Source organism: Eurypyga helias, unplaced genomic scaffold (assembly GCF_000690775.1).
Source record: "Eurypyga helias isolate BGI_N326 unplaced genomic scaffold, ASM69077v1 scaffold2567, whole genome shotgun sequence".
NCBI classification, from domain to species: domain Eukaryota; kingdom Metazoa; phylum Chordata; class Aves; order Eurypygiformes; family Eurypygidae; genus Eurypyga; species Eurypyga helias.
The window spans coordinates 74-16,929 of record NW_010262203.1 but is presented as its reverse complement, the minus strand read 5'-3'; the positions used below and the strand labels follow the sequence as shown (position 1 = coordinate 16,929).

At 37.7% G+C, this 16,856-nt stretch overlaps 1 protein-coding gene across 1 annotated transcript in view; it reads left to right on the top strand.

The window, feature by feature from the left end:
* Positions 1-16,580, top strand: part of DOCK9 (dedicator of cytokinesis 9) — a gene marked incomplete at its 3' end in the record, with an annotated part of 114,765 nt that extends 98,185 nt beyond the window's left edge. The window contains exons 40-52 of the mRNA XM_010155614.1: positions 1,783-1,920; positions 2,228-2,410; positions 3,079-3,192; positions 3,325-3,540; positions 5,241-5,305; positions 5,582-5,750; positions 10,376-10,498; positions 10,874-10,987; positions 11,240-11,245; positions 11,651-11,686; positions 12,490-12,636; positions 14,689-14,899; positions 16,390-16,580. Coding sequence (XP_010153916.1) covers positions 1,783-1,920; positions 2,228-2,410; positions 3,079-3,192; positions 3,325-3,540; positions 5,241-5,305; positions 5,582-5,750; positions 10,376-10,498; positions 10,874-10,987; positions 11,240-11,245; positions 11,651-11,686; positions 12,490-12,636; positions 14,689-14,899; positions 16,390-16,580 — 1,713 coding nt within the window. The remainder of the gene's footprint in view (positions 1-1,782; positions 1,921-2,227; positions 2,411-3,078; positions 3,193-3,324; positions 3,541-5,240; positions 5,306-5,581; positions 5,751-10,375; positions 10,499-10,873; positions 10,988-11,239; positions 11,246-11,650; positions 11,687-12,489; positions 12,637-14,688; positions 14,900-16,389) is intronic.
* Between the last annotated feature and the right edge of the window lie 276 nt (positions 16,581-16,856).

The window sequence follows — 16,856 nt, the reverse complement described above, 5'->3', positions numbered from 1 at the left end:
CCGTTACCCCTTGTCCTGTCACTACAGGCCTGAGTGCTCCAGCCCTCTGAACATCTTCGTGGCCTCCTCTGGACTCGCTCCAACCGGTCTATATCCTTCTGATGTTGAGGGCCCCAGAGCTGGACACTATACTGCAGGTGGAGTCTCACGAGAGCAGAGGAGAGGGAGAGATCCCCCTCCCTCGCCCTGCTGGCCACAATTCCTTGGATAAAGACCAGGATACAGTTGGCTTTCTGGGCTGCCAGCACACACTGCTGGCTCATGTTGAGCCTTTCATTCACCAGTACCCCAAGTCCTTTTCAGGGCTGCTCTCGATCCATTCTCTGCCCAGCCTGTACTTGTGTTTGGGATTGCCCTGACCCAGGTGCAGGACTTTGAGCTTAGCCTTGTTGAACTTCATGAGGTTGACACAGGCCCAGCTCTCTAGCCTGTCCATGTCCCTCTGGATGGCATGCTATAGGGAAGTCTCAACTGCACCACTCTCTAGCTTGGTAGTATCTGCAAACTTGCTGAGGGTGCACTTGATCCTACTGACTGTGTCATTGATGAAAACATTAAATATTGTTGGTCCCAGTACAGACCCTTGAGGGACACCATTTGTTACTGGTTTTCACTTGGAACTGAGCCATTGAGTGTAACTTTGCATGCAGTTCTTCATCCTTCTACCAGTGCATCCATCAAACCCATATGTTTCCCATGTAGTTGCAAGACTTCTGTCATATCCATATCAAAGGCCTTACAGAAGTCCAAGTAGACGACATCCATGACTCTTCTGTTGTCCACTGATGCACTCACTCCATTGTAGTAGGCCACTAGATTAGTAACGCCAATCTGCTGATTTCAGGAATAATTATCATATTATATAGAGGGCTGGGCAACTTTTTTTCCTCAGTGTTCAGAGAGGAGTTGCAGAAGGTACAAGACCTAGTAGAATCATGTTGGAGGGCAAGTGGAGCCAGAGGGAGCAATACTTAACATGACCTTCTCAGTTTTGGACTCCCGGACTGAGCAATCTGTGAATTGATTAAGCTATTTTGGTGTTTTGTAAGAGGAGAGACCTCACTGTTTTGTTTTAGAGTCCTGTAGGAAATTAGTACATGTGCTTAGTGGGCAAAAGGAGAAAATAGGCCCCCCGGAGCAAAACAGAGTCAATATGAACTGTTAAAAGCCAAGGCACAGTCAGTACTTGTGCTAGAGAAATTGGAGGAGACCAAAATTTTTTAAAAAGTTTGGATGGAAGGCAGCTGTTGGTGATACGGAAATCAAGAGTAACCCTATGTAGTGCATGCCTCAATGACCTTTTGAATATTGATGCAGGTAAAACTCTGGGAAGGAATTAATATCTTCATCCTTAAGAGCCCTTTGATTTTCAGTTCTAGGAGAGTAATGAAAGATAGTGGGTGGGTGGGGTTTTACTTGAGTGGGAGTTTTTTTTGAAGGCATTGTAGTAGGAGGTACTACTATGAGAAAATTCCACTGTCTGAGCTGCTAAAGCCAGTGTAACCAGTGTGTTAATACTTTGAACATGCATCTCAAAGAACTGTTAATAGTAATTGATTTAACTAATAGCTGTTACAAACAATTGTGTTCTAGAAGTCTATCCAGAAGCCAAACTTTATAAGCAAGATTAATTGTTAGAAATGCCTAATTAAAATTCAGATATGTTTGGTAATACTGTGCAGACTCATTTTTAATTTCCTGCTTTTGGATGATCTATGTGCTTAGAATAGTATAAATGTATCATTGTACAAAAAATCCTAAATTCTCACTATCACTTTAAAGAATCAACTACTGACTGATCATGGGCATAATCCACTGATGAAGAAAGTATTTGATGTATACCTCTGCTTCCTTCAAAAGAATCAGTCTGAAACAGCATTGAAAAATGTCTTCATTGCTTTAAGGGCACTTATTTTTAAGGTAAGAAATTTAAAAGTAATTAATCTTCAAGTACTTACCCAGTTCTTTAGTTAATGATATAGTATGTAAAAATTTAAGAACTAAAATCCCAAATCAAAATTGGTGAATAAGGACTGATCCCAACAATGTGGAATACTTGTCCTTTGTATTGCTACAGCAATTGTTCTGTGTCGTAAACTACTACAACTGTCTGGTTTTCCACATTTTGGAAATATTAATATATTGTATTTTTCTCGACACGCTTGTTTTATCAAAAAGTGAAACTAGTTTTAATGAATAACTTTTTTCTTTTATTCTTTTTCCTTAGTTTCCATCTACATTTTATGAGGGTAGAGCTGATATGTGTTCTGCACTGTGCTATGAAATTCTGAAGTATTGTAATTCCAAACTGAGTTCAATTCGTACTGAAGCTTCACAGCTGCTGTACTTCTTAATGAGAAATAACTTTGATTACACGGGGAAGAAGTCTTTTGTTAGGACACACCTGCAAGTTAGTATACTTTATTTTTTTTCTTTTTCAAATATTCTTTTGTTGATGCACAGTTGCGTACCAGTGTGCAAAGCCCTGTGAGATAAAGACATAAAAGAAATTATTTTGGGTTCAAGCAAGGCTGGTGCTATTCTAAGAGTAAGAAGATGGCAGTAAAAGCACATTTGGTACAAGGAGATATTTAGAAACAATTGGATGGCCCTGTGTTTTGTAGGAAATAATTTGTAGTTGTCATTTGCAAATGTTTGGCTCTGTAGATGTTATTTTTATTTTTAAATGTTATACCCTGTTGAGTCTGAAGAAGAAAAGAATGCGGCAACAAGCTGCATTTTCTGTTTAGGCATAAAAGTCTAAAATGAAACAAATATGTAGAAAACTGTGTTCTGGCAAAGCTGGGAACAATAGTTTAATACCTTTATGACCTCTGTCTAGTTCCCCTAGCAGTCAGCCTTTAGATTAATGGATGCATGTACATTAAATTTACACAAGCCTGTTTTTTCTTGCCTTCATTGTGGTACAAGAAACCTAAAAAGAATCGAATATAATTTTACTTAAGGGAATAATCTTTCAATTAAAAAGAAGAAAACTTTCTTTGTAATTGCGTCATAGGTATGTTTCAAGGTTACTTTTGTGAAATATGCACTAACGAGACATTTGTTTCTGTCAAGGTTATTATTTCAGTAAGCCAGTTAATTGCTGATGTGGTTGGAATTGGAGGAACTAGATTTCAGCAGTCTCTTTCCATCATCAATAATTGTGCCAATAACGACAGAATTATAAAGGTCTGGTTTTGTTCTTCTTTCCATACTGTAGAAGGATGCTTGAAAACATAGTCTTTTGCAACTGTATTTCAACTTACTATTATGCAAAGAATAGAAAAAGATAGTAGTTAACCTACCTTTTACATGTTTTAGCACACTACATTCCCTTCTGATGTCAAGGATTTAACAAAACGGATTCGTACAGTCCTGATGGCTACAGCCCAGATGAAGGAGCATGAGAACGATCCGGAAATGCTTGTAGACCTCCAGTACAGTTTGGCCAAGTCTTACGCTAGTACGCCTGAACTAAGGAAGACGTGGTTAGACAGCATGGCAAGGATCCATGTTAAAAATGGAGATCTTTCCGAGGTAAAACTAGTTTGAGCTTCCTAACAAGCTTTAAGCCTATCTGCCTTGAAGTGGAATGTACTATGTATGTACATTGTTGCTAGTGTGTAATATAATAAGCATTTTTAGTAAGTTTTGCATTGTTAGTAGATGAGTTTCGACAGGTAAGTTGGGGTTTTTTTGTCCTACCCAAGTACATCTCTAAGTCATTTCTGATCACTAATCTAAGGTAGGTATGTGTTTAATTACTGTAGCTGACATCCTACTAAGCCAGGAATGTTCAGTGCAAACCATGGTAGACACAGACCACCTACTTAAAAGTATCTTGGTTCATCACTTGCTAAAAACAATTAAAGCCACTCCTTGAATTCCTCTCCAGTTGTCCTTACAGAGTTAGCTTGATTCTGTGCCCAAATGCTTATTAAAATACTCCTAATATTCTTAACTTGGAAAAGAGGCCTTTTTTTTTGTTTGGAAAAAAGAAAGCTATCTGATTTCACCATGCTGTTAAAGTGGTTAATACTAGCCAAAGGGAGAACTGGGAGTGGGGGTTGTTATATATCTTGATACAAGTGTTTTATCAGCATACAGAATGAATTTTGTCTCTTTCTGGAAGTTTGCTCCATCTGAAAGTAAATCACATTGCATCACATCATTGAATTTCATAAATATGTCTGTTAAACTTAGCATGACCTAAGAAAATAAGTGTCTCCAAAATATCTTACTCATGACTTAGTTCTAGAATTCTTTTTTTCTGTATGGTAGCAATGCAGAAGATATATTCAGTACTCTGCTATTAGTTCGTATTTTGAACAACTTCAGCACTCTCAGAAGACAAGTTCTTTTTAGTCCCTTTCAGGTCTATTTTTGATCTTTTGATTAAGAGCTTGGAATCTTGGACTATGCAGCTAGATGAGGACCTCTTTAAATCACCAAGCCCAACCCTATACAAATTATTAACTGGAGAGTGTTTTTGACAGATACTTACCTTTTTCCTTCAACTCCAGTGCCTGAGATTCTGTAGCCTGCGTATGTCAACTGCTCCACTGTGAATTACCATTAGAATTAAGTTTGCTGTAAGCCTAAACTTTTTTAATAAGAGTCTTGAATCTTTTTTAGTCCTTTCTGTGGAGAAAAGTGATCAGTGTCAACTTCATAAAACATTTCAAATATTTGAAGACTACTCTGTCCCTTTTAATTTTCTTCTGTTTTCCAGACTAGACCAACCAAATTCCTTCAAATTTCATTCATAGGTCAGAACTCTCCTCTTTTGCTGCTTTCAAATGGTCTGTCACTGGTGTTTTCTTCATTTTTCTTGGTCTGGAGCCAAAAAGGGCAACAAAGTGGTTAGCAGAAAAAACAGCAAATGTTGAATAGAATCATTAATAGCTCTTTTGAATCACATCACACTTAAAAGACATCCCCAAAAGAGATTTACCTAGTTTTATTTCAGTATGGCATTCTTACTTTGTAATTTGTGATCCATGGTCACTCTCAGATTGTGCACTGCTGTCCACACCCCTCAGTGGTGAAACTCTTGCACAGTTTGTTTTGCATAAAGGAGGTGGAGAATTCTCACGCTGGTCATAGAACGTCTCCTGCAAAGCAGCAAAAAGGAAGACCACAGAAATTATCTCAGGCTAGGGCTTTTGTTATATACCTTCTTTTCAGTAGTTCCATTATAATTGTAATTAATAAGATCGTTGCTATTTCTGTTTTAGGCAGCCATGTGCTATGTCCACGTAGCAGCGCTGGTTGCAGAATACCTCACACGAAAAGGTATGATTTTTGAAATCTTACTTCAAGGTTTATAGTTTTTTCAGTGTAGTTAGGAAAATATGACACAGCGGTTTAAGATAAACTAGAACATTCAAACATGCCTTATTTTGATGGACAAGAGTGGACCTTTACATTTGTGGTGTTTTTAAAACCTATTTATACTTAAACAGTAAGGTGAGCTCTAGTATTTCATTCACGCAGTGGGGGGCTGGATTATTTTCTTTTTATTAATTTTGCAATAAGTACATTTAAATATGGCTTACACATTATCCATCATCACAAAACAGCTTAATGTTATCCTGGTACAGAAAAGTGAATTTGCCGTTTTTTATTCTCCAATGACAGGGATGTTCAGGCAAGGTTGTACTGCCTTCAGAGTAATCACACCTAATATAGATGAAGAAGCTTCAATGATGGAGGATGTTGGAATGCAAGATGTTCACTTCAATGAAGTAAGTAAATATGAGTGTTAAATTGATGCACATTGTTTTTCCAAGTTTTGTGTTTCAGTCCTGAGGCTGACTGCCATATTGCATGTTATTGTTTTCTTAGCCGCTATTTTTATTTTAAAACCAAAATAAAAAAATTCTGTGAGCTGCCACAGCTTTAGAGAACTTACTATGTACATATATTTCAAAGAAAGCACTAGCACATCAGCACAACTGCACTGTTGTAATAAAAATAAGCAAAAGGGTCTTTTCAGCTGGTTAACAGGATGAATACTAGTGTGGGCTGCAACACCTCTGCTATGGGGACAGGCTGAATGCACTAGGGCTGTTCAGCCTGGAGAAGAGAAGGCTCCGGGGAGACCTTATAGCACCTTCCAGTACCTGAAGGGGCTACAAGGAAGCTGGGGGGGGCTTTTTACAAGGGCCTGTAGTGACAGGACAAGGGGGAACGGGTTTAGATTGAAAGTGGGGAGGCTTAGATTGGACATCAGGAAGAAATTCTTCCCGGAGAGGGTGGTGAGGCACTGGAACAGGTTGCCCAGAGAAGTTGTGGATGCCCCATCCCTGGAAGTGTTCAAGGCCAGGCTGGATGAGGCTTGGAGCAACCTGGTCTAGTGGAAGGTGTCCCTGCCCATGGCAGGGGGGGTGGAACTAGATGATCTTTAAGGTCCCTTCCAATCCCAACCATTCTGTGATTCTATGAATCTTTCTCAGAAAGAGCTATATATTCACTACGTATTTGCCAGGATAAGGTGCGGAAGGGAGGGACAGACCACCACTTGCAGTAGCTGTGTGGAAGAAATTCCTGGTGTGTAAGCATGATTGTACAACAAAAAATAGTTTAGTCTGTATATGGTAAAAGTGTATGACAAAGTTATTTATGCAATGACACTGCAAATTGGATCCATACTAACAGATCTAGGAGGAATAGATGAAAGATTTAGTTGTTTGAGCCTGGGTTTAGAGCTAGGACACCACCTGTGTTTTACTCTGAAGTTCTGCTACTCCTTTGCTCTATTGTTTTAAGATCAAAAATTACTTGCCTTTTTCTGGGAAGGCAGGAATTGGAATTACTTAAAATGAGAAATACAGTGATTTTCATTTCCTATGATACCCAACAGCAGATTGCTTTTGTAGAAAATCTGTGCTATGCTCTTTAAAATCCAGGATTCCCTTTTTGCAGTATGGAATTCAGCATGTTACTTAAAGCAAAACCTAAGCTGCTCTGAGGCACGAGTTGGGTTTCTAGTGACTGCTATTGATGGAGATTTATTAGAAACGCTTGTCAGTATCTACCTGACAAATTATTTGTCAGACCTAAATTCTTTAGTATTTTTTAAATTGGAATATCTTTGTTCTTTTTCTGATACTCTCTACAAAAAGAATATACTGCTTTTTCTGGGTCATTGAACCCTGCCCAAATTTATTTCCATCTCTCAGTGTTTCCATGGAATGAAAGTAAGCCAAGAGTGAAATTATAAGTCTGCGGAGCTTGCAAAGGGATCAAACCTTGCCAAATTTCGTTTTTGTCTGCATGCAACCCCTTTTAAACTTAATCATGTAGAAATCTAACTGGTCAAATATTGAAAAGAGTTACTATTTTTTACATAATTTCTTATAGTTCACCCCAGGAAGAATAATAATAATAGGAAAGAACTTTTGATAGATAAGAAATCATGGATAAATTAGGATTACAAGTATTGTACAGAAGTACTTCAAAAGAGGTAGTCTAGATGCTTTAAAAACAGGAACATATTAATATATGAAATGTTTCTTTAGTATGTTCTTGTGTAAGCAAAATTGTACTAGTCTAAAAAAAAATCATATGACAGGTTGGTTGGGTACAGAAATCAGAAAGCAGAAACATATCTTTCAGGCTGTAGTTTACTAATACTGGGCAAAACAATGCTCTGATGGGAATTCTCCCTGCACCCACTAACAAGGCTTCTGGGGAATTTCTTTCTTAATACTTGTGATTCCCCTGGGTGCTGGTTACTTTAGACTTAACTCTCCAAAAAAGTAATTACAAGTATACAGGGGTTGGGGGGAAATCTGTCCATGTTTTTAAAAGGCCAGGTCTTCTCTTCTCCAGGCAGAACAGGCCCAGCTCTTTCAGCCTTTCTTCATAAGAGAGGTGCTCCATTCCCTTGGTCATCCTCATACCCCTCCGCTGGACTCCCTCCAGTAGTCCCCTGTCTTTCTTGAACTGGTGAGCCCAGAACCGGATACAGTACTCCAGATGTGGACTCATCAGCCCAGAGTAGAGAGGGAGGATAACCTCCCTCAACCTGCTGGTAGATTCACTGTGTCAAATTCAATATATTAAAGCACTTTATAAAAAATAGAAATAGGTACTTACCCAAACATACAAGATACAGTAAATATGGTGGTGAAGGCTGATATTCTTAGGGATACTCAGGCTAATATTGTGTAGTATCTTCATTAGCTATCTAGGTCATGGGATGCAGCATGTCATCAAGTTTGTGGATGAAACTACATGGAGGGGAAGTGACTGACATGCTGAGGAGCCGGGCTTTGATTTAGAGGGACCTCAGAATGGAAGAACACCGAAGCCTCTCAAAGTTCTACAATCACAAAGTCTTGCATCTGTAAAAAAAAAAAAAAAAATCTCTTGGTGTCTCAGTATGGGCTGTGGACAGATTTACTGGGCAGCAGCTCTGCAGAAAGACCTGGGGGTTCTGGTGGACGAGACGCTGAATGGGAATCAGCAGTGTAGCCTTGTGGCAACAGAGGCCAACTGTGTGCTGAGTTGTGTTAGAAAAAACATAGAGTCAAGAAGTGGAGGAAAGTGGGTTTCCCCTCCCCCCTCCTTGGCATTTGTGGCACCCCATCAGTAATCTTGTGCCCAGTGCTGCTTCCCCAAAGTCAAGGGAGGTCTCAACAAATTGGAAAAAGTCCCGATGTTAAGGTGGTTAGGGCAAGAGCCAGACTCTCCTAAGAGGTGTACAATAAAAGAGGCTGTTCTTAGAGGTAACAGGGGGAACTCTGAATATATGGGAAAAAAAAACCCTTCCCGTGAAGATGGATAAGCATTGAGACAGGTGTCCCAGAAATTTTGTGGTGTTGTCCTCCCTCCTATCAGCTCTCCCACATGAAACTTTTGCTTTTTATATTTTTCCCCTGTGTGCAAACCAAATTTTGCTGATTTGCTGCGTTTGGGTGCCCTCTGGTGTCCGATTTAAGATTCTTGTAAAACGGTGGTGGTGGACAGCACCGATCTTTGTTCTTACCACCTAGTTCCTGAGGATGGAGTACTGGGAAGCCTATACAGCCCCATAACGACTGGGGGAAAGGAGGAGGAGTTTTAAGGATTGTTGCAGCACATGGATAAGGGTAGCATTTTTCAGTCTTTTTTCTTTGCTCTCAGTATTAAAGCTGGATTGCTCAGTGATGTCTTTATGCTGTCTTCGTCCTCTGTTAAAGGGAGGACGGGAACTAGGGTAGCATTGGATCCCTTCTGAGGATAAAAAGAGTTATTTCCAGCTTCTGGCTTCACCACTGTGATGCAAGAGTGGCACCAGGAGGCCTCAAGAAGTAGAAATGTTATCTTCTTTCACCTCTCTTGAATTCTTGTGGAGGTTCAGAAATGTGCCAGGGTATGTTGATGGGAATGGGCTCTTTACAGGGCTTTTGTCATGCTCAGGCTGTGACCAAGTATATGACATCTTCATCACAGGAGCTGTAAGCTGTTCCTTAATATCTGTAACTTTGTTATAACTTAGTTAACGGAATTAGCCAGGTAATTTTGAATTTATGAAAAATAGAGCAAAGTAATAATGTTATCTTAGTTTTGTTATGCTTATGGAATTAGAAATTAAGTCCAAGAAAAATAAAGTATTATGACAAACTGAAGGAATGAGCTTCATAATTATGATGTGTGACTGCTCTAATGAAAAGTGCATGCTTCTATTTTAACGTACAGGTAGGCATAGTTGTTCTTCAGTCTTAAATAACTATCTTTTTGCTACCAGGGTATTAGGATCAAACCCAACAAAGCCAAGGTGATTTCTTGCTTGTGACTGTTTTGACCCTTCAGGATTTCTCAGCTTCTCTAACTGTTGTTATATGTCTCTTCATTCTGGACCAGTATACCAAATTCAACTGTTGTACCTTGATCATTACTTCTGAGTACAGATTTTGGTATTGTATTTTTTGGTTTATTGTTTAATTTATTTGATAGTTTCCTTCAGAACCATTACATTCAAATTACATTCAAGTGTTGGTACAGCTGTGCTTTTAAAATTTATGTCGTTTGTGCAAAACAAACAAACACAAAACTGAAAGGAACAACACTTGAGAAAACACGTTACCAGGTAAGACAAGTTTGGGTCCTCGCATAGGTGTCATTTGTAGACCTGACAGGTCAGGAGTGTCTAAAAGAAAAAAGCTGTTCCTGGTAAATACGAAAAGTACATTTACTCAGTATTCAGACCATTCTGTTCTAAATGTTTCTTTTTAGCTATTTTTGATTGCCGCAATAATTTAAATTACAACATTTAGACGATTTTGTTTTGAGGCAGGATTTCCCTTTTAATTGAAAAGGACTTTGCCGTTGTTTTCATGAGTAGCTAATTGTTTCACTTTTTCAAATGTGTATCCAAATCTAGGATGTGCTGATGGAATTGTTGGAGCAGTGTGCTGATGGACTCTGGAAGGCAGAACGCTATGAACTCATCGCTGACATATATAAACTTATAATACCCATTTATGAAAAACGGAGAGATTTTGAGGTACTAAATTCATCCTAAGTAAATTTGAGCAAGAAAAACAATCCTAATTTTTCTAGGCTAACTGCATGACACATTGCACGTAACAGGATTATTAAAGTTGTAGCTGAAATGTCAGTGTGTTGAGTATTTTTATTTAATGTTAAATAAAAATGCTTTTCTTTAATTATTTATATTTATTTAATCTTGCATACTGTCATTCTGATACAAGTGCTAAACCTATTACTACTTTTCAATAAAACACTGGGTTTTACTACCGTTCAATAAAACAGTGTTTTTTAGTTATGAAGTACAAGGACATCATTCATTGGGATTTTTTTAAGATAGGAAAGCTCTACATCATTCTTTTATCCCATGGTTGTTTTCTTTTCTTTTTAGAGGCTTGCTCATTTATATGACACTCTTCATCGAGCGTACAGTAAAGTAACAGAAGTTATGCATACAGGCAAGAGACTGCTGGGAACTTATTTCAGGGTAGCGTTCTTTGGGCAGGTGAGCATTATTTAACTTTGTCTGCTCTGTGCAGTAAGAAAAACCTGAACTTGTTTTACAAGGTATACTATTTCATCCTCTATATTGATACTGTGACATAAAAAGCGCAAGAAATGTGGTCTGTGAGCAATAATTTAGCACCATCAATAATTTAGTTTAAAACATGTATCAGTTCTGATACAATTCTTTCTTGTTTTCCTCAGTAAATTTTTTGCCTTTTTTTCTTTTTCTTCTTTTATTTACTCCCTTAAGGCAGCGGTAAGTTTTCTATAATGTCAGTTCTCAGCGCAGTGTATTGACTTAATGTCTGTAGTGCTGCAGTGTGGTTTGCAAGGCTGCTTCTTAGATTGGTGTGCATTAATAGCCATTGCAGTTCAAGAAGTAATATTAAGTTCCTTTTAGAGAGCAACTCACTCTTTTCTATGCATCACTATTGCATGCTTGGAACAAAAGCCCTGGCTGTGTATTGGACAGCTTCACATCCTCTAATTAATCTCTATGTCTAGAGTGCATCTGTATCCGTATGGTGTCACGCAGTATCAAGTAATACACTTCCTACATGCATAGCCCAGTTGCTAATTGTTCAGCTGAGCATGGAGAATTGCAAAGTACTCTGAGCAGTATAATTTCACATGTATTCTGTTGTCTTTTATAACTTTATAGCAATACCAGTTTACAGACAGTGAAACAGATGTTGAGGTAATTACAGTAACTGCTTAAAAAGCAAGCAATGCAGTAAAAACTACTGCATTTCACCGTAGTTTGATGTGGGTATTTTTGTCAATCTAGCCTGTGTTTATACATGATATGTTGTGCTTTTCTCTTTTGTCTGTTTTGTTTCTGACAAAAATATTTATTTTCTGATTTCAAACATGAGCTCAGACATGGCTTGTTGTCTTAAACCAATGACCTGTTTCACTTCCCATGTACTCTGTTGCATTTAGTTGTGGTTTTAAAACAAAGGCTTTATGTAATAAAAAATAAGTATATGCCAATATAGCACAACATAAAACTAATTTTTTTTTTAACATGAATTAAATTTCATTTCTGGAATTAATTTTTTATTACTACACAAAGAATTTTTTCAGATTATTTTTATGTAAACTGTTGCCAAAATTCTCACTTGTGAATCAGGTAGTCCTGTTGGGCAATAAGAATTCTATTTTGGCAAGTGAAACAGTGCTGAAAGTTCACTTTTCAATAAAAGTGAAGAAATGTTATCTCAAAGGCTTGACGCACCATAAAATTTAAACAAACCTTTACATTTTTAACTGTTTCCATTATCTTTCACTCATTCTGTAGTAGATAATTACATTTTTCTTGGGTTTTTTTAATCCTCTTAGGAAACCTTTTTTACTTAGACTTTAATTTCTATTTATTTGTGTTTGCTTGAATCCTGATGTTAAATGTTTGTATTTGCTTTGAACCACACACGTTACGTTCATCTTAATCATTGCCCTATGTGGTTTTTTCCAAGATTTTGATTACTTCATTTTTTACAGGGATTCTTTGAGGATGAAGATGGAAAGGAATATATCTATAAAGAACCTAAACTCACACCTCTCTCAGAAATCTCCCAAAGACTCCAGAAACTCTACTCTGACAAATTTGGATCTGAAAATGTCAAAATGATTCAGGATTCTGGCAAAGTATGATCTTTATTCTCTCTAAAAAATTCTAATATATTACTTCTGCTAATCCACTTGAAATACTGTGGGATCACTGTCTATTACTCATCTGGGACACAACTTTGTGTCTAAAAACTCCACTGGTTTAAGGGCTTGAGAGAAATACAGTTTTCTATTAATTTTAATAAAAACATTAATTTCCACAGTGTTACTTCTCCAAAATAATGATTTTTATCTTAGAACAAATTTAGGTAATGATCATATCCTGTGTTATCTTTAGCTGTATTTCTTGCCAATTCATGCACAGTCATTCTCTGGAAGTTCTTCCCTTTTCTGCACCTCAAGAGCAGAAAAGAAACTTTCTCCTGAATTAAGAAACAGACCCTTCTCTCAGAAAAGTACCATTTGTAAATAACATTGTAGTTCTGTACCTGGTGTTCTTGTTATCCTTTGCCTATGTCTCTGAGCCTGTTCAGCACTTAAACTGTAGAAAAAACTGCTCATAAATCTAGATATGTCATGGGAAAACTTTCCTTTGTAATTGAAGGCTTCAAAGTTGCTGCACTGAAGGGGGTTACAGTAGCCCATACGCTGAGAACACACACTGCACAAGATGCCTTTCTGCACTCCTTTTGTTCACTTCCTCAGCCAATTTTTAACTTTAGGATTCAGACTTTATGCTGACTTTTCTCTTATTATAATTTCCTGTGTCGTCTATTCCTCAATTCCACATGTAAGATCACGAAGTTCTGTGCTTCTCAGCCTGAAAGTGTAGCAATGGTGGACTTCTCAATACTGGAACCTTAAAAGGAGAGGAGGACTTACGCAAGGGCTAGATTTCATGCCATGGAAGGGATTTATATTGTGATCTCAGTTTTTCACAGCTCCTCCAGTATACTCTCCTGGATTCTTTACAGTTAATCATAATGTGTGTGTTTGTCAGCATTGGTAGGGAATGTTTTCGATCAACAGTATCAGAATGAGTATATAAATTGCCACTTCAGTTCCAGTCCAATAATCTTGAAAACATTGCAGGTTTTGGTGTGGGTTTTTTCCTAAAAAAAGGCAACCACAAAAAAAACCCACAACAACAAAACAAGCAGCATGTTCCAATAAAAATGGATAACCGCAGGGAGACCTTTAGCTCTTTTCCCAGTGTGCTCCAGGACTTACCTGGTGACTTCACGTGTATGTTTGCATTGCTGTTTTACCCACTTAGTTTATAGTAGTCAAATGACTCAGAGACAGGCAGAGATAACATGAATATTGAACGTGGGACTAAAATGGTAGACAACAACTTTTAGAATAATGCACAGGTTTAGGAATGCCCTCTTTATCCTCTGGTTGGGGGAATTTACCCAAAACAAAAAAATCCTTGGCCAGTTAGGGACCTTGTTGGGCAAAGACTTAGGAGGCCTTACCTGTTGGTACTGGAGACTAGTTGCTGCTCTTACCAAAGTAAAGATCTGCCAGGCCATGAGGCTCTTACTCATCCAGTTCTAGAAAAAAAATGAACTGAATAATGAAGCCTTCAGTTTGCCCTGCTCCCACCACTATGTTCTTTGGGACCCTTATAGGGTGTCAGTGTTGAGACAGGTTGGGAGGAGTGCTTTCTCAAGGTGATAGCTGAACTATTTACAACATAGGGTTTTCTTTTTAATGATTAACTTTTTTTATCACTAGCAATTTTTGGTCTCTAACGCACTGTTATATCAGCTGTCATGGAGGCAAGTATTTATTTCTGGGTTTTCTGTATCTGTGCCTTCCAGTGTTAATCATAGGTATAACTCTGTATGATGTTTTTGTTTACAGTTCTGCGTGTAGTAGTTACCGATAATGAGAGTTTAAAAAAAAATCCAAACACGCAACCCACATGTTGTAATGCATCTAGATCTGTTGTCTCCCTGATAGAAACTGAATGCAGAGAAGCCCCATGAGAACTTTAACATTTCCTGTGTTTTCAGTGATTTGCAGGTTGAGAGACCAAATTTAATTTCTGCAAGTTGTGTGATTACAATTAAATCCACTTTATTCACAATATAACTATTTGGGGTTTTTTGTTGTGTTTTTAAGGTAAATCCTAAGGATTTAGATTCAAAATATGCATATATTCAAGTTACACATGTAATTCCATACTTTGAAGAAAAAGAGTTGCAAGAAAGAAAAACAGATTTTGAAAGGACTCATAACATTCGTCGCTTTATGTTTGAGATGCCTTTTACTCAAGCTGGTAAAAGACAAGGAGGAGTAGAAGAACAGTGTAAGCGACGGACTATTTTGACAGGTACTGATTGAATGCACATCTCCTTTAAGAGAAAACTGCTCTTTTGGTTTTTGTACTTAATTCTTGATGCTAGGTTTTTCTATATGTTGTGTATTTTGTCAGGAAAAATTCCTGTAGAAGATTTCACACATGACTGTTGGAGGTGACAAGAATTGCCAAGTATACTGAAATACTGTTAGACAAAACAGCCTTTTAAGACTGAGTATTGTTTTCAAGCATGTACTAAAAATGTAACATTCAGGCACTTACCAAGGAGCATCTTAGAACATATATATCGTCGTGTGGTTTCTTAACCCTTAAGTATTGGAAAAAGGGAGTAAAATCTCATATTTGACTGTTTTAACTACCCTTCACTTTTAAGTGATTTTGGGGTTTTTAAGTCATGGAACGTCTGCATCTTTCCCAGGGGGTATTGTGCTTGCTGGTTTGGATATGGGAGTTTTCAGCATTCTTTCAGTCTTTGGACCTGTTAAATGCAGCATTGGTTCTTTTGGCTAAAAGCAGCTAAAAGAACCTGAAGGCAGGTTCTGGTTTGATTTCCAGCCTCCCTTCCTTTGGGACTTTGGACTAATCACTCTGCTTTAGTTTCTCATTTGTTAGCTTTAGAAGGTAGAGAGAGTGCCCATCTATCTCTCCATAGCCTCAAACTTCAAGCATGCTTTGTTCAGCAATACAAAACATTTTATTATACTTTCAAGGGAGATCATTAAAATTTATGTTGCATGTGGTGATGTTTCTGTATAACATGTTATTTCACAAAGTCAGATTTACAAGTTGTACTTTTGCTAGAATGGGGACCATTAGCTCAAATTGTCCAATTCAGTTCTGTTTGGGTTTTTCCATTCCACCTACTTAGGCCTTTATGGCTATCAGCTAAAATACTTTTCATATTTTCAGTGAAAACTGGGCTTTCAGTTTGGTTTCTTCAAGGGATAACCCTCCAATGGGGTTTTTTTTGTCTTTTTTTCCTTAAGCTTCAAGGATTCTGAATCTGTAGTCTAGTTTTCCTTGTCTTAGAAAAAAGACTATTATGGCTTAGTCTCTGTTAAGTGTGAGCTTCCATGTCACTGTCTTAATATAGTGGTAAAAACAACTTAAATGACTTTATAATGTCAGCTCTGCATAGCTAATACTTGTGAGCAAAGAGAAAATGCAGCCTTGATATTTTTTATTCTTCTCCTCTTTGAGATGTGTGGATGATAAACAGGTTTTTTTACAGGTCTCATATGACCTAGGTCTCAATGGATCGTTTCTTGGTTGTTATTGGTAGAATTAATGACAATGATCTTTCTTTGTCATTTTCTTTGTATGCATATCTACATTTTCAATATTCTGTTTCCCTGTATATTTGACAGTATTTCTAATTATATAGTATGTTATTAAATCAGGCAACTGATGTCAAAATGATATTTTTTAGCATAACATTCAATCAAAACACACCTTACTCAAACCCCTTTTTCTAACTGTATTAACCTTGTTTCCGTCTGTAGCCATACATTGCTTCCCATACGTGAAAAAGCGCATTCCGGTAATGTACCAGCACCACACTGATTTAAACCCAATTGAAGTAGCCATTGATGAAATGAGTAAAAAAGTTGCAGAACTTAGGCAGCTTTGCTCTTCAGCTGAAGTAGATATGATCAAATTGCAACTGAAGCTACAAGGAAGTGTCAGTGTTCAGGTAAGACCATATACTTTGCCATTCAGCTATTTCACTTTCTTCTGTCCCTGAAGAAGTATAAAAGTAACATTAGCCATTAGTTTCTATTCTGTGTATTCAACAGTGTGCAGAACTAGAAATAAGCTTGCTGTTCGCAGTTATTTCCAGAACAGGAAGAGCAGTAAAAGTATTCCGTGTAAGCACTGGGAGTGGACAGTGACATGAAAGGATTTGGATTCATCTCTGGAACCTATGGTGGTCTGAGTCCCACCAGATTTTGGTGTAAAGCTGAAACTA